Here is an 18,258-nt window from a genome sequence, read left to right as displayed (position 1 = left end):
ATCATGGGACATGGGACTTAAAGGGTTAATGAATTTCCCTAAACAGGAAATGAACTTGCATTATTAGACATCTGACAAAAGCACTTATTATGCTTATGCTTATCATAAGAGCTTACGCCTCATTATTGTCCCAAGTGCTTTTGTTTTTCTTAACAGAAATCAGAGTTAACCTTCCTGGTCAAAGGCCGAAGGGATAAAAAGCCTCATTGTTTAATGCCCACTGACTGTATCGCACCCTGTTGCCAGTTAATGCTTTCCAATTACAGTTTATGTTTCCATTGCATGGGGCAAAACTACAAATGTATGCACATCTCAGATGGTATGTCACAATTCAGACGGAGACTGAACTAAACATACCTCGAAACGTGGTGAAATGTCGTGTACGTTTTATCATTGATTCGTAACCCTTAACACCCCTTCCATAAAGGGTCTCTTGCACAGCACACATCCTCTTGTTGTGCTGTCACTACCAACAAACATCCAGGGACCCTCAGCTGGTGCTGTCTCCCTCTAACAAAGACATTTAGTCTCTAAAAAAAACTAACAAAAAAACCCAAAACATTTAGTTTATCCAAAGAGTATCGTGCCTCCTCTCTCCAAGTTATCTGGTCTGCAGATAAGGAGCAGAGATGTTGTAATCCGAACCGGCTCCAGGGATCGTCACCGGAGAGGAAGAGACAGCAGAAACGCAGGCATGCGTTCAGACTTACCCTTTCCATAGCGAGTCCCTTTAAGGTTCAAGCGAAAAAGGTAAAATTAGGTCCTCCTAATACTGCTTCTGCCTCTCTCATTGGGGAGGGCGTCCTGCCCGGTCCACTTGCTCAAGAGCGGGGGTGTTCATCCGACACGTTCAACCATTCTTCTCCACGCGCTCACACACGAACACACACACCCCCACGCCGACTGCCTGCCGTAAACCTCTCCAGCCCCGCCACACCGGGCCCACTACTGCCCTCTGCTGGCCGGAACGCAGACCAACCAGTCACTCGCTCTGTCAAAGAAGGGAACCTACAACTGCTCTAGAACCCTAGGCCAAATACACTGTCAAATACACAAAAAGCTTCAGCCATTTTAAGCCGAAGTCCAGTGGGCTACATAACACCAACAGGTGAGTATTGTAGTGGAATCATGACCAGGGTAATGGACTGTATTATTTTAATATCAACCCATCCTTGTTTTAACCTCTTCAGTCCCAAGAGTGCCATATGGCAGTAAACCATAAATACTCAAATCTCAAGAGTGCAATATGGTACTCTCGACCTTATACCATTTCAACCAATCAAAATGACTGCCATACTATGGTTCTGAGCCCCTGTTAAAACCCTACAAAATTCTCAACTTTCAAAGGTTTTTCAACCAAAGCCAAAACCCCTTGGAATTTAGGTGGAGCCACTTAATATTGGGCTTGGGACTGAAAGGCGGCCTGCAGTGTAGTGGTTAAGGTACATGACTGGGACACGCAAGGTCGGTGGTTCAATCCCCGGTGTAGCCACAATAACATCCACACAGCCGTTGGGCCCTTGAGCAAGGCCCTTAACCCTGCATTGCTCCAGGGGAGGATTGTCTCCCGCTTAGTCTAATCAACTGTATGTCGCTCTGGATAAGAGCGTCTGCCAAATGCCATTAATGTAATGTAATGTAATGTAATGTAATGTGATGAAACAAAAGCTCAACACAGTGCATTAAACTGGACCTCACCCAAACACAGCTCTTTGTTTGGTCATGCGTGCAGCCCAGCCACGTGCCACAGGACAGTCACTCACACTGATGTAACGTTCAGCACAATACTCCATTCTGCTTACGGAAACAAAATGGCCGTCCAGTAACATCACTCTACATCACTCTACGGAGCCCCCCCCCCCCCTCCTAATACTGCTTCTGCCTCTCTCATTGGGGAGGGCGTCCTGCCCGGTCCACTTGCTCAAGAGCGGGGGTGTTCATCCGACACGTTCAACCATTCTTCTCCACGCGCTCACACACGAACACACACACCCCCACGCCGACTGCCTGCCGTAAACCTCTCCAGCCCCGCCACACCGGGCCCACTACTGCCCTCTGCTGGCCGGAACGCAGACCAACCAGTCACTCGCTCTGTCAAAGAAGGGAACCTACAACTGCTCTAGAACCCTAGGCCAAATACACTGTCAAATACACAAAAAGCTTCAGCCATTTTAAGCCGAAGTCCAGTGGGCTACATAACACCAACAGGTGAGTATTGTAGTGGAATCATGACCAGGGTAATGGACTGTATTATTTTAATATCAACCCATCCTTGTTTTAACCTCTTCAGTCCCAAGAGTGCCATATGGCAGTAAACCATAAATACTCAAATCTCAAGAGTGCAATATGGTACTCTCGACCTTATACCATTTCAACCAATCAAAATGACTGCCATACTATGGTTCTGAGCCCCTGTTAAAACCCTACAAAATTCTCAACTTTCAAAGGTTTTTCAACCAAAGCCAAAACCCCTTGGAATTTAGGTGGAGCCACTTAATATTGGGCTTGGGACTGAAAGGCGGCCTGCAGTGTAGTGGTTAAGGTACATGACTGGGACACGCAAGGTCGGTGGTTCAATCCCCGGTGTAGCCACAATAACATCCACACAGCCGTTGGGCCCTTGAGCAAGGCCCTTAACCCTGCATTGCTCCAGGGGAGGATTGTCTCCCGCTTAGTCTAATCAACTGTATGTCGCTCTGGATAAGAGCGTCTGCCAAATGCCATTAATGTAATGTAATGTAATGTAATGTAATGTGATGAAAGGGTAAAACAAAAGCTCAACACAGTGCATTAAACTGGACCTCACCCAAACACAGCTCTTTGTTTGGTCATGCGTGCAGCCCAGCCACGTGCCACAGGACAGTCACTCACACTGATGTAACGTTCAGCACAATACTCCATTCTGCTTACGGAAACAAAATGGCCGTCCAGTAACATCACTCTACATCACTCTACGGAGCCCCCCCCCCCCCTCCTAATACTGCTTCTGCCTCTCTCATTGGGGAGGGCGTCCTGCCCGGTCCACTTGCTCAAGAGCGGGGGTGTTCATCCGACACGTTCAACCATTCTTCTCCACGCGCTCACACACGAACACACACACCCCCACGCCGACTGCCTGCCGTAAACCTCTCCAGCCCCGCCACACCGGGCCCACTACTGCCCTCTGCTGGCCGGAACGCAGACCAACCAGTCACTCGCTCTGTCAAAGAAGGGAACCTACAACTGCTCTAGAACCCTAGGCCAAATACACTGTCAAATACACAAAAAGCTTCAGCCATTTTAAGCCGAAGTCCAGTGGGCTACATAACACCAACAGGTGAGTATTGTAGTGGAATCATGACCAGGGTAATGGACTGTATTATTTTAATATCAACCCATCCTTGTTTTAACCTCTTCAGTCCCAAGAGTGCCATATGGCAGTAAACCATAAATACTCAAATCTCAAGAGTGCAATATGGTACTCTCGACCTTATACCATTTCAACCAATCAAAATGACTGCCATACTATGGTTCTGAGCCCCTGTTAAAACCCTACAAAATTCTCAACTTTCAAAGGTTTTTCAACCAAAGCCAAAACCCCTTGGAATTTAGGTGGAGCCACTTAATATTGGGCTTGGGACTGAAAGGCGGCCTGCAGTGTAGTGGTTAAGGTACATGACTGGGACACGCAAGGTCGGTGGTTCAATCCCCGGTGTAGCCACAATAACATCCACACAGCCGTTGGGCCCTTGAGCAAGGCCCTTAACCCTGCATTGCTCCAGGGGAGGATTGTCTCCCGCTTAGTCTAATCAACTGTATGTCGCTCTGGATAAGAGCGTCTGCCAAATGCCATTAATGTAATGTAATGTAATGTAATGTAATGTGATGAAACAAAAGCTCAACACAGTGCATTAAACTGGACCTCACCCAAACACAGCTCTTTGTTTGGTCATGCGTGCAGCCCAGCCACGTGCCACAGGACAGTCACTCACACTGATGTAACGTTCAGCACAATACTCCATTCTGCTTACGGAAACAAAATGGCCGTCCAGTAACATCACTCTACATCACTCTACGGAGCCCCCCCCCCCCCCCCCCCGGGGCTCGGCGTGGTACACTCCGCCTGGCTGACTGGCTGCTCCAATGGGAGACCCGGCTGACGTCGTTGCCGGAGCGATTGAGGAGCCATGGATGCGGAAATCAAACGGGCCACCAGTGATGGCCACTGAATGCATTACATCACCACTGACTCTCTTACATACTTTGCAATCTACAATGAATGAAAGAGTACAACGCCTTCCTCGAATGTTGCCTTGAAACTATTCATATTTGCTCACGCTGCAGCATATGTTATTAGGGAAGTAATAACAGAGCTTCTCTAAAATATTATTCTTATACAAATGTATTACATTACAATAGCTACAAGTGGTTTGGTATGAACCAGCAATACTGGAGCTAGAGGTATCCATACTCATTTTGCTAAAGTATAGGTCATTTCCTTGCAACAAAATTGGCAAAAATCACCTAAACAAGTTACACAAATATTGATAAACAATGTACAGAAATAACAATACACTTACAGTAGTGGGGCACTTAACTTTGCAGACGACAACATCAATGTGGGTTTATTGATCGCATCATGTTATGGTGAAATGGAACATGGAGACATGCTTGAACAGAGCCTAGACTAGGGGTCGGCGACCCTGGTCCTGGGGAGCCGCAGGGCGTGCTGGCTTTCGCTGTTACTCAGCACTTAACTGATCAATGAAAGCAGTCGATAATAGAGTTAACACACCTCACCCAGTTTGTTGGGTCTGAATGGATTGATGATTTCAAGGTGAAAACAAAAAGCAGCACACCCCGCGGCTCTCCAGGACCGGGGTCGGCCGACCCCTGGCCTGGCGGAGAGCCTCAGGTGAGTGCAGAGGCCACCTGAAGGACATGTTTACCTGAAAGCCGTGCTTCCCCCTCCACCAGGTGGTGTCCTCTTTAGGGGGCATGTCGATGACGGAAACGATATCTCCCACCTGGAGCAAAGGGAAACAGAGGAACAGCTCAGCCATGACCCTGAATCTAGTCATGTGACAGGCACCCTAAACATTCCACTGGAACATCCAGGGGTCAGAAGGTCAAGGCCCGTCCACACCAAGAGCGATGACTATGATGAAAACTATAAATATGTTGTTTTAAAAAAAACATTCTAACTCAAGTGGATGGCAGAGTCCACACCACGACTATAACGTGACAAACAATATTGTCGGGATTGCGTTCAGACAGAGATTTCTTTCCAGTTGCGTGAAAGACAAAACACTGACAGCCAAACAAAATCCATCCGAATTTACAGGGCGTCACGTTCAAAATGGCAGACGACAGTCCAGAGGCTATTTACAGAACATCACATTACATCAGGTTACGTTACATTGGAGAACGTCCTGGAGAACGTTATCGTTCATCAGTGTGGACACTTGCATCGTTATCGTCACACAAATGGTTATCGTTATAAAGTCCTGCCGTGTTTATTTCCCTATCCATGAACGCAGCCAGCTGATTTCACCAATTAGTTCTACCTCCTGGCTGAAGAATCGCGCTAATTAGCAAATCCACGTGATTGGAACAAAATACTGAGGGCTTTCGCTTTCTGAACCTGGATTTTCCACCTCTGTGCAGTGGCAAACTTCAGACATTTGAATGAAATGTGGCAGCACGTATACAAACTGTCATCTGCTCACAAGATGAAACCCAGGTCTGATTGCACACCATACAGATCCATCGTTAAAAACCTCATTGAGTGACAAAGTACCTGCACAAAAACTACCAGCCCCAGCGTTGAAAAGCAAAATTATATTCAGCGCACATTTTCAGTTCCCATTGATTTAACAGCACACCTGTGAATATTGTCTTTTTATTTCCGTTTTTTATGAGGCACTGCAGTAGGAATGCATCACCAGTGCTATAAATTTGAATCTCTCATACACACACAAACACATGCACGCACGCACACACGCACATGCGCATGCACACACACAGGCACGTACACACCCACATCACCCGCACGTACACATATGCGCTTGCACACAGGCGCGCGCACACACACACACACACACACACACACACACACACACAAAAATATTGTTTTTAAAAACTAGGATGATAGGCCTGGCATAACTATTGCAGCCGCCCTGTTGCTAATATTCCCCCTCACCTCGAAGGACAGCTCGTCAGACGCCTGGGCGAGGTAGCGCTTGATAACGTGGGCGGCCGCGATGGCGGGGACGTTGATGGACGACTCCTCGTGAACCAGCAGGTGGTTCCCCTTGTTATCAATCTGGGGAGAAGAGTTTGACTTTTTTTAATTCCTTAGCTGTCAAGCTTAATAAATGCTTCAGCGTGCGGGGGTTACTGCATCCTCTTTCCTGTACACCTGCGGCTGTTTCGATTTTATCCAGGTGCACTTTGTCTCTCCCCGGACACTTTCATTTTTTAGCACTGTAATGCGGACCTGAGGTTTATTTCAATTGGTATTGCCTCACACCCCAACCCTATTCGGTTACACTATCTGTGCTTCCTCCAGGATGAGACGGAGAGATAAGCAGAGAGAAATAGGGAAAAGGTGACATTTTGTGGACGAGCGCCATGCCCCGAACCGTTCTGATTTGTGTGGAAAATAAAAACAAGTTCAGAGGCGCATACTCATGTTTCACTTTGGAGATAATGCGGTGTACTGCAAGGATAAAAACGTCTGACTAAATTGTTATTTCCTGTCACCTATTTAACAGCGCGATAGAAAAAAATGGTACTCTTTATTCAGAAACAGAAACAGAGTGTGAGAAGTGGGGAACGCAGCCTTCCGTACCTCCATCCACGTGAGCACCGGGCCGCAGTTTATCTTGTTGTCGGCGATCGCCGAGAAACGGGAAAGGTAGGCCATCAGCATCTGGGAAACTGTCTGAAGAGACGGAGAGAGAAACGAAGGGAGAGAGAGAGAGAGCGAATGACAGAAAGAGAGGATGGAGCGGCGACAAGGAAAAGCGGAAGATAAGATGGAGGAACCCGGAGACACGGGGATAGAGGGAGATGAATGGCAGCGATAGAGAGAGAGAGAGAGAGAGAGAGAGAGAGAGGAACGGAAAGGTAGGACGAGTGAGGGAGGAGGAGAAAAAGGGTGGAATGTATAAATAGGCAGCCGGAGATAGAGGGGAAAGAGAGGGGGATCGGGAGATAAAGAGTGAGACAGAAAAAGAGAAAATGTCAGATGACAGGAGATAGAGGGTGGGGTATGTGGGGGTGGGGTAGGGGGTGGGGTAGGGGGGACGAGAGTTTGTCAAAAACATTCCCCCACAAACACTTCAAAGTCAAGAGCTTTATTCAACCGCCTAATGCATAAAGTGCTTTTCGTGGCTTTACACCCACCAACCCGCTAATTCCCTCCGAACACCGCTTATTTCAGAGGGACCTTACACCACACACAGTTCAGAGAGCAATCATTAGGCAATTTGCTTAACGTTTCAAAGGGGTATTTAGATTTTAATAGCAGAAACACAACACGGCGCAATCAAGCGCTGCATCAACAAAGCTAACACTCAATCAGGGAGCATTATGTTCTAAAATACATTCTCTATACGGCAGGTCTACAGCAGACAAAGGGATAATAATGTTCATTATTTAGCCAAAACGCCTGCCAGCTACTGCACTAACAAGTCCGAGCAACTTTATATTAATTTGAAGCTAAATTAAAAACGTTAAATACACCTGAAAAGGCACTTATGGTACACAAATTCCACCCTTTACAGACTCAAATCCAAACAAAAACCCTCAGTGACTTAGTGTGTAGCCAAAAAAGGATTAATGTTTGAAGCGTGAACAGTATAATTACAGCTAGGGTTCAAATATTAAGGTCAAATGAGGATAAACAGTTAATTTTAGTTTTTATTCTTGTTTTGAAATGTATTTTCATCAAACCTACTTTTAATTTTATATTTTGTCAGCCATTTTTTTTGCGCACAACCACTGTATAGTCATGGTTAAAAGCACAGTGCTAGAGACCACTTACACCCTCTCTGTACCCAAAATAGTATGCCAATTAGAAAGCAGTGCATATTACTAGGCAATTTGCTGTACTATGTAAGAGAATGACTGATGACCTGGATCGTCGTGTTCTGTTGTGGAAATTAAATCCGTCCTCCACCTCAAAATGATGCTCTACTTTGACAAATGGTATTTAAAAATAAAAAACCTTAGGAACATGAAAACAAAAGGCCGATGAATACTAGATAAACTGGTGAAAGAGTTCTGGTTCTGCACCAAGCACGCAGCAGTGTACCCATAATGTCAGTGCTCAAGGCCTTCAGAATTCACTAGAACCAGAGCCCTGAGTTTACTGAAGCCATCATGCTAAATCAGACCCGGGTCAAAAAAAAAAAAAAAAAAAAAAATTGTTTTGGATTCAAATACTTGTTCCATTGGTCTTGTCTGGTGCAATTGAGCCAACCACGAGCACCAGAATGTGGGGTTTGAACTTTTTTTGAGAGTCTCAATACACCAGACAAGCTCACTAAAGCATAGAAAAGTATTTTAATCCAAAACAATTATTTATTTGACACAGGTCAGGTGTCAGGGAGGGGACTACAAAGTTCAGCTGCATTCCAGAAAGTTCTTTTTGGAGGTGTACCAGAGGTGCACAGTCCACTGGCACACCCTGGAATAGGTACGTGAAAATCAAACCACACTCAACACTGAAGAGCCGGTGTAGCCGAAGCCTAAGTTACAATACATTACATTACATTAATGGCATTTTGGCAGATTCTCTTATCCAGAGTGACGTACAGTTGATTAGACTAAGCGGGAGACATTCCCCCCTGGAGCACCTACCTTGTCTGTGCCAGTCATGTACCTTAACCACTACACTACAGGCCGCCCTAATGAACTTACAATTTTAACATAGGGTAACGTACAGAGTAAATTTTCATTTATGCAACATGATGTAACACATTCTAAAAGTACATTTAAGATGAAGGAAGCAATTTAAGATGAAGGAAGTAATTAAATAAGATGGTGTTTCTAACCGACTCACTCATTGTGTCAGTATCTCTGCAGTCGTGAGGTATGGCATTAATGTGAGCTTTCTCATTCATCCCTCTGAGGTCAGACCAGCCCTTCCGGAAAAATGGGCTTTGACCTCAATCTGCCCTGTCTGAACAATCTCCTCAAGTCTCAAAGGGATGCTTGAGTGCCAATTTGGGCTGCAAATTTAGCTGAACACACACACACACACACACACACACACACACACACACACACACACACACACACACACACACAGGTATACCAACTGCCTCCAGTTAACAATACCACACATTCCTACAAAAACCAGTTTCACTGGTTCTTAACGTCCCAAAAGACATTAACTGACTTTTTTATTGAGCACGATAGGTGAAATCTGACCTTGGAGAGAGAGGCCGAGGCTTTGTTATCCAACACCAGAGTTAGTCACCAGAGCACTGCAGATTATACAGAAGAGCTGGGAGCCACGGATGGTGGGAGGCTCTATTTAGCACTCCCCAGCTTCCATTACTGTGAACCACGAGGGTGGGCATTAACAGCCATTCAAAGCACAGGCAGGTGGATTATAATGTGAAAATGTACCACCAAGTTCAAGCGTACTTGACAGAAAACAAATGAGAAAAAATGGCAGCACTAGAGAAGTTTCTAGAACCGTATAAACAAGGAGAGAGAGACCCGCATCTGCACTCCGGATTCTCACGGGGCCCATTATGTACCGTCCACAACGCGGTAAAATACTTTAATTACCTAACAAGCCTGTGACTCAAGCCTCACAAACAGTATGATAAAAGCACCTGAACACCACGCAAGCCTCTTGCGAAATTACAGAAACGCATTTGGCCATGTTCAATTTGGACAGAAAAACACTGCCTGCAAATGCTTATAACCCCGGCAAAACGGAAAGAAAACTAAATACTCCATGCACAACCCCATCTCTGTAATCTACTCTGGCTCAGGGGCAGGGAGTCAGAGAACACAACATCAGCATGCCTAGTACATACACACAGATTTCCATTCAAATTATATCCACTTTCCTCTCGAAGATACATATTTTACATATTTTTCTGCCATTAGATAGCCCAAACCACATCTCTGACAGGTGAATCCAGGTGAGTTCAGTTTTACCTTTTTGACCATCCTTGTTTATTCCATGGAGTTTTGGTAGATTTGGTGACATTGCTGGTAACTGGTTACACAAGTTTGTTTTCAGACACTAAATAGCAAAGTTTCATTCGAATTAAACCTATGCAATGTTGAGAGGCAATGTCGTCTGACATGGAAACATTGAGCAACGTCAAACCTAATTTTAAAGATGCTTTTTGGATTTTATACGCTTGCTTTTTCACATTCTACTTGCATGTTTCATCAAATTTGAATACTTGGCAGGATTTTCACACCCTACACCACCAGTGGAAAACAGCATGCAGAGGAGCAATCACAGAAAAGTGCAAACCACCATCAAAAAGGGCATCAAATATGGCATTTTAGATTTTATTTTTGAATGAAAGACTGCCACATTACATTAATGGCATTTGGCAGACGCTCTTATCCAGAGCGACGTACGGTTGATTAGCCCAAGCAGGAGACAATCCTCCCCTGGAGCAATACAGGGTTAAGGGCCTTGCTCAAGGGCCCAACGGCTGTGCGGATCTTATTGCGGCTACACCGGGGATCGAACCACCGACCTTGCGGGTCCCAGTCATTTACCTTAACCACTATGCTACAGGCCGCCCTTTGGTTGTTTGCATCCACACTGATGCAGGCTAGTAGCCTGGCAGAGACTGAGGACAGCAGAGACCGTGAGGACAGCAGAGACCGTGAGGACAGCAGAGACCGTGAGGACAGCAGAGACTGGGGACAGCAGAGACTGAGGACAGCAGAGACCGTGGACAGCAGAGACTGAGGACAGCAGAGACTGAGGACAGCAGAGACCGTGAGGACAGCAGGCCCCGTGAGGCTGAGACCAGCAGGCCTCACACCGTGCTCCTCCATTTCAGGAGGCTGGGTCCTACCTCAGGCTGCTCCTTCAGGGTGTGGAATCGGGGCAGCTCGGCGAGCTGGGAGAAGCGGCGGTCGTAGATACACAGGTGCAGGTGCTTGTCGAGGACGCGGAAGTCTTCATAACTGCGCCTCACGATCCAGCTCCGGCCCTGGGAGGACAACCAGAGGCCGGGGTCAGAGGGAGGAGGGGAGCGAACGAGAACAGGGGCCCGGGAGAGAGGGAACCGAGAGAGAGGAGGAGTCTGAGAGAAGAGGAGAGCGAACGAGAGCAGGGGCCCGGGAGAGAGGGAACCGAGAGAGAGGAGGAGTCTGAGAGAAGAGGAGAGCGAACGAGAACAGGGGCCCACGAGAGAGGGAACCGAGAGAGAGGAGGAGTCTGAGAGAAGAGGAGAGCGAACGAGAACAGCGGCCCAGGAGAGAGGGAACTGAGAGAGAGGAGGAGTCTGAGAGAAGAGGAGAGCGAACGAGAACAGAGGCCCAGGAGAGAGGGAACTGAGAGAGAGGAGGAGTCTGAGAGAAGAGGAGAGCGAACGAGAACAGGGGCCCAGGAGAGAGGGAACCGAGAGAGAGGAGGAGTCTGAGAGAAGAGGAGAGCGAACGAGAGCAGGGGCCCACGAGAGAGGGAACCGAGAGAGAGGAGGAGTCTGAGAGAAGAGGAGAGCGAACGAGAGCAGGGGCCCGGGAGAGAGGGAACTGAGAGAGAGGAGGAGTCTGAGAGAAGAGGAGAGCGAACGAGAACAGGGGCCCAGGAGAGAGGGAACCGAGAGAGAGGAGGAGTCTGAGAGAAGAGGAGAGCGAACGAGAACAGGGGCCCAGGAGAGAGGGAACCGAGAGAGAGAAGGAGTCAGAGAGACAGAGGGGGCGAGGCACAGAGAGAGGAAGGGTCAGAAGGCGGGGGGGGGGGAAAGAGCAAGGAGCGGGATGAAGGGGAAAGAACTGTGAGAGAATGGGAAAGTGTGAGAGGCTGCGGGAGACAGTGTGGGATGTGGGCAGGTGGAGATGAGGGAAATGGAGAGGGAGAGAGTTGGAGCGCTTTGTGGGGCACGTTACATCAGGCTATTGTGATCATCTGGACACAATGGGAACAACAGAGGCACTGTGAGCGCAGAGGAGACGCCCAGTGACATTCCACAGGAGCCCGTCTGACGCTTTGGAGCATATACCCATGTTATACGAAGAGATGTATTTAAATTGTTTAAAGCGCTTGGGGCTCCACGTAACCCAAATGCAAGTTTGGTAGCCCAAGCAGAAGTAGGTTTGCTAGTTTCAGACTGGCGCAGTTATTGTTTTCCCGTTCAGTGTCCAAACTGTTAGAATAGCAAATGACCTTGTGTCCATACAGGCAGGTGTAAAATTAGGTGTGGCCATGGTAACTGTTGGTGTATTGTTAGGTTGAATGCATTTGGGCTATGACCAAGAAAACCTGGTCTTAAGTCATATCACAGTTTCCTTGTTATTTTAAAGGAGCAAGATTAAGATAGATAGGCATGCGCATAAGGTGCGTACACACTCTTCTGTTACCCACACGGGGGCATGCACAAAGATACTGAAAACCATCAAAATTACAATGTGAAAGATTATTATTGTGTATATAAAAAAACTATAACAATACATAATGGGTGGTCATAGTCTGAATTAAGACAACTACAGAAATGATGACTAAAATTGGCCATATAAAAAAATGTACGATAAAGAAGCCTAATCCAAAATCCAGGACATTTATGATGCAATGTAGGTTACACATGCATTCAAATCATTATCCTGGATGAAGACAAGGCTCCTGTATATTGGCCAACAACGTCATTCCAGCAGTCTGCCAGGGGGATCTCCCAAGAGCGATGACTGTTCGGGGACGACGGCTATCCATAAAAGCCATGACCGGAGACACATAGTCTAGTCTACAGTATATAGGGCCGGTTCCACAGACACAGATTAAGCCTGGTCCTCGACTAAATTCAATTTTGAATGGAGAATCTGCATACAAAACTAATTTTACTCCAGGAATAAGCTTAGTCTGTGTTTGTGAAATCAGCCCCTCCTGTGTGAATTGTCAATGATTTAAAAAACGTTCAACGTAAGCACGCACTGTAGCCGACTAGAGAAAACAGCGCTGAACATGCACTTCAGACGCGGTTTCATGGGGTAAAATTAGTAACTGTGTTTACTGCGGGAATGAAGAGAGTTTACAGCATAGGTCGGCTACCCAGGAACTCTATATAGAGTTGCACACAGTATACACAATTTATCCAGGGTGAGGCTGCCAACTGCAGTCATATTTTTTTACTACTTCTGTGTTTGGTTGAGTGGACATCGGTATTTGAGTGAGACAAAATATTCTCTATCCGTAAAAGTTTTTTATGGTGGGTGAACACATGTAATACATTCTTAAATTTTAGTTTTATTTATTTGCCCTTTACATGCGTAAGAGAATGAGTATAAAACTAGGGATCGCAGGCGATTCCCTCTCCTGTGGCAGGTGTTTGTCCCCTCAACAAACTGAACTTATCCACACACTATTATTTTCACCAATTGTGCGACGGCGGGGGGGTTGCTTTCAGGCACACAAGCCCCCCTGTAGGTCTCCTCCGATTAAGTGCACAGGACAAAACAACCCAACACTATTTTCTTCCCAAACTTTGTCCATTCCTCACATCAAATTTGCAGCCAAAAACTCCAACCCTTTCTGTCAGATGGTCTTTTTAGATGGTCAGGGGGGACTTCCCTCCTGTACATGGTTAACGACACAGTGTGTGACAAATCAAAGAACCAAAATAGAAACCAAACGTGCATTTTCGTAGTGAACTGGTCACCCCCATCCTAACACTCGGTTCAGGTGCTCGACTCCATTGACATCTTCAGTCATATCTACCCCTACAGCTGTCAGCTTGAAACAGCTGTTTAAATCCACCGCCCACCACCAGAAGCCTTTTCTCACGGACGTTCTGCTCCCTGCACTGACCTCCCACAGTGCCAAAGCTCTTACTGTAGCTGTCCAGGAGCTGGAGGTGTTAGGTATCCCAGAGTGCTACTCTCACCCTAGCTTCGGGCTTCCCCTTCAGTTCTGGCCAACATCTTTGCATCACAGGAAAAAAAGCAACACAAAAAGCAACACAACTCAAATTACACTTGCAGCATTAATGCTACAGGCACTGTCAACATTTCTAACCGACTAATCTTTGGCGGGGGGGTTTTAAGCATTGGCCAATTAAACTGAATTTTTAATGATGCCAGATTTAGGTCGTCAACCCAACATCTTCCATCTGCAGTGCACTGCTTTGGCTCTCCTTCTTTGCACGATACTTTCCTAACCCAAAACCATCTCAAAGAAAAATAAAATTGTTACATACAGTGCCTGTGGCTTGGCATGCTTTTTGTATTGACTCTCAAGGCTACTTTTTTTAATAAAACAAGCCATTTTTAGCCGTCAGCAGCCTAACGGTTAGCTATTATTTTCCTCTGTTGCCGAGCGGCAAAAACAAAAACTCTGACGGACAGAAACACTGCACGCTGCTTTCCCCACTTCAGCTCACTCACCACAAGGCAGGCTCACTGAACCGAGCATCACCAACGCACTCAAACGCTGAAACTATTTTAAGTTTGCTCGAGCATCTTTTAGCCCAGCACTTCTGGTGTTGGGATGCTGGCAGTACAAAACAAACCAACAAAAAACCTTGGAGAAAAAAAAAAAAAAACTATTATTTTGAACACCTACAACACCTACAGTGTCCTACTTTTGAGTTTTACTCACTCAGCTGAATTTAATTTGGTGAATCAGCTTGCATTCATTGCAGCTGCTCCGGATAAAAGCATTAGTCAATGTAATTTGAGGTTTTGACAGGGGGCAAGTTCTCCGGTAATTGGTAGAACTTGAAATACAAAAAATATTTGGAACACAAAGTGAGCTTCACACTGTTAATGATTCCAGGTAATTAATTCAGCTGCAATACACCTCATGGCCTAAACTAAGCTTTACAGCCCTTAAACTGAATTGTACTTTACAAAAAATACATTTTGTGTTCACAATGTCAGTGTTTAGGACTCCAGGATCAAAATCAAAACAAACAGTAACATATACATATATAAACCTAAAGAAAAAATCTGTTTGTGTACTTCAAATCAGTCACCAGTCCAGTAAAGTTGGAGGGATGGCTAAATTATATGGTTTGAATGGAAACCACCAAAAAAAAAAAAACAGAAAAATAGAATCTTTCACATTAGTGTAGATGCTAAATATTTCCTGTCATTGTAACATAAGTGCATGTCTGCCAATACAACCCAAGGCTTAGTTAGCACAGCATCTTGTGTGCCTCCTCAATCTCATTTTCATGGTGTCAATTCTTCCGACAAAGCTAAAAGGCGTGTTGTTAGCACACCTATTGTTTCCCCCACATGAAATGGGTCAAGCAGACTAATATCCGCTTTGCCAGAAACATCTCTCTCTGTTCTTTCGATATTTCACATTACTCAACAATTCCCCAGCTGAGCTCTAAGCAAACACAGCAGTTAGAGTTTGTGGAGTCATTACTCCAGAGAACATTTATTTATTTTGCACACTGCAAAAAGAATGAAGCAACAAAGAATAGCAGATGTACAGTACAAGTTCTCCAATACTGTGAATCCTGAATCCACACTCCGAACACGACCATTTTTGCATTAAAACATTTGGCAAGGAATGATTGGAGCGCTCCACAGAGTCCTACCTGACAGCAGATCTGGATCAGGTACACCAGCTCTTTCAACTCCTGGCCATTCCTTGTCACTTCATTCTGTTCCTCTGCTAGAGCCAGCTACAGAGAGAGAGCGTGCGTGTGTGTGTGAGAGAGAGAGAGAGAGAGAGAGAAAAATGAGTCAGAACAAGGGTGAGACTGACATCACCATGCCAAGAGTTCATGTTTTTTCTTTTTTTTCCCCCCATTGGGAGTGAACAAAGACAAAGAACACAACACAACAAAGTGGTCTGAGTAACCTTATTGTTGCTGACATGAAGAGAACATAGAGAGAGAGATAGCAGGAGAGAGACAGAGAGAGAGATGGGCTCGTGCACCATGAATAATACATTAAACCAATAGCATTCCTACACTGAGTGAGTGCTCCACGGAGGAGGGACAGAAAATATTCTACAAGGACCCAAGATCACGCCGCCCTGTTAAATATTACAAAGGTAGATGCTAATTCACAGCAGGGAATTTTCTTTTTATTCCCCCCCCCCGGTGCCACAGTCAAGATGTGAGCTTCAAAAGAACAAAGTCAATTTTCGTCAGGTATTAGCGTCTGTCTGTCTGTCAGGGGGATCAGCGACTGCCTGTCAACTGCTCACCTCTTTCACTGTAACTCCCACCTCCAACGTTTAATCATTCACGACTTCAGGACCGGAGTGACTGCCGAGAACAAGGACCCCGCGCTTTGACGTCTGACCTTACTAAACAGCGGATTGCTGTCAAGGGCTCAAGCTGCTTTCATGAATAATTCAATGATCATTTTTTTACGCTACGACAGGCGAGGTTCCTAGACGTGCCCATTCGATGTTTTCAAACTCTCCCCAGCATTTATTTGGATTGTCGCTGTTAAAAAGATTGTTTGGTGGGTCGTGAACTTGTGTTTTGCTTTTCTTGGGTAAACGTCTGTCTGGGTTGAAGGTGAGACCGAGGGCACTCGTAATACACTTAAGAGCAGCCGGCCGACAGGCCAAATGGATCAGTGATCAGTTACAGTATAGCGGTGGGGAGATGTGCTCTTAGACTATCAGAGAACATCGCCCACTGATGCGTCCTGCCAGCCCCAGATGAGGACAATCATATAGTCTGACTGGGAAAGGAAAGCAGTGACCTCAGCCAAAATACTCCTAATAAATACAATCAATAACCTATATTCTTCATCTACATCTGTATTTGCTGTATTAACCCCCCCCCCGCCCGCCAAAGACATTAAATACACACCAACCCTCACGAGATATTGAGGGTTAATATCGCTTTCTCCTGCATCCTGCCTGAAGAAAGATCGATACAGCCACAAGGTGCTTGTGACGGGTCGGCTTGCTGAGAATCGATTGATTGCTTTCTCCATTTAGGCAGAGTGTATTACGACCACATGCTACACGTGTGCGACAAAGGCATGCGTTCAGGAAAAAACAATGAATAACCTATAGCTCAGGTCTTCTTTTCAGGTAAACGAAACACAATGTAGTGGCAAAAGAAGTACTGAGACTCCTATTGAATTTGCAAAGTAAGCTTGTGTTTATTCATTACATCATGGTCACGCTTTGAGTGCCTGAGTTTTGTCCCTTTCCCACTTTCTTGCAGCAGAACATCAAAATCAGAATGGAGCAGCAAGTTTTGCAGGAATGGACAGGACAATGCAGTGCTTAGCCAAATCAATATCACATGTTACCGATGGATCTTTAAATAAAAACGGCAACATTTTGGGAAATATACCTTCTTTTCTGACCCAGACTTAGATTTAATTTTCATTTTTGTGCATTCACTGGCTAAATTTCCATGTTAGCAGAACATGTTAGCTTAGCATAAAGGCTTGAAGACTATCGGATTCAGTAGCCTTCAGAGAAGTTCTACAAGGCTTCCAGCCTTTATGCTAAGCTAACACATTATGCTAACATGGAAATTGAGCCGGTGAATGCACAAAAATGAAAATGAAATCGAACATCACGTCTGGGTAAGTAGGAAAAAATATATATTTCCCAAAATGTTGCCGTTTACCTCACAGGCAACAGTAAGCTCAGGCAGTAAGGCGAGTTACCCTCCTGATGCCTAAATGATCTACTGGGAACCATCAGCTGACGTGTTCCTCAGGATAGCACTGTGTCGCACCCTCTAAAATTAGGGCTGAGAAACGAAGCTGTCAACTGATCAGCAGTCTGCTTCTTTTTTATTTTATTTTTTTTATTTTTTACTTTCCCCAACTGTAGACCTCTATGTAGGGTAACAGTAAACACACTGCCCTGCACTGAGAACCCAGGAGGTTTCCAACATGGGCCATCCAATGCAATCAGCAAGAGACAGGCAAGATCAAAAGTGAGGGCTATAACAGGGAACTGGCTCTCATTTGATCGTGAAGTCTTCAAGACATTGCATCAACCGACTTTTCAACCAGGCCCCCGTTGCAGTGGAGGTGGAGAACATTTCAGTCAAACAGTGGAGGACATATCACTATCACTTCATCAAACGCCACTGAGGGACGGGCAATTAACCTCTCAAACCCAAA

At 45.7% G+C, this 18,258-nt stretch overlaps 1 protein-coding gene across 1 annotated transcript in view; it reads right to left on the bottom strand.

Annotated features, from left to right (window-relative positions):
* Positions 1-18,258, bottom strand: part of arhgap32a (Rho GTPase activating protein 32a) — a 127,115-nt gene that overhangs the window by 31,650 nt on the left and 77,207 nt on the right. The window contains exons 6-10 of the mRNA XM_061216560.1: positions 15,741-15,827; positions 11,052-11,189; positions 6,833-6,925; positions 6,182-6,304; positions 4,929-5,006 (exon numbers count right to left, since the gene is read on the bottom strand). Of these exons, the coding sequence (XP_061072544.1) occupies positions 4,929-5,006; positions 6,182-6,304; positions 6,833-6,925; positions 11,052-11,189; positions 15,741-15,827 (519 nt within the window). The remainder of the gene's footprint in view (positions 1-4,928; positions 5,007-6,181; positions 6,305-6,832; positions 6,926-11,051; positions 11,190-15,740; positions 15,828-18,258) is intronic.

This window comes from Conger conger, chromosome 13 (assembly GCF_963514075.1).
Source record: "Conger conger chromosome 13, fConCon1.1, whole genome shotgun sequence".
Taxonomy (NCBI): Eukaryota; Metazoa; Chordata; class Actinopteri; order Anguilliformes; family Congridae; genus Conger; species Conger conger.
This window is presented reverse-complemented; position numbering and strand designations above follow the sequence as displayed.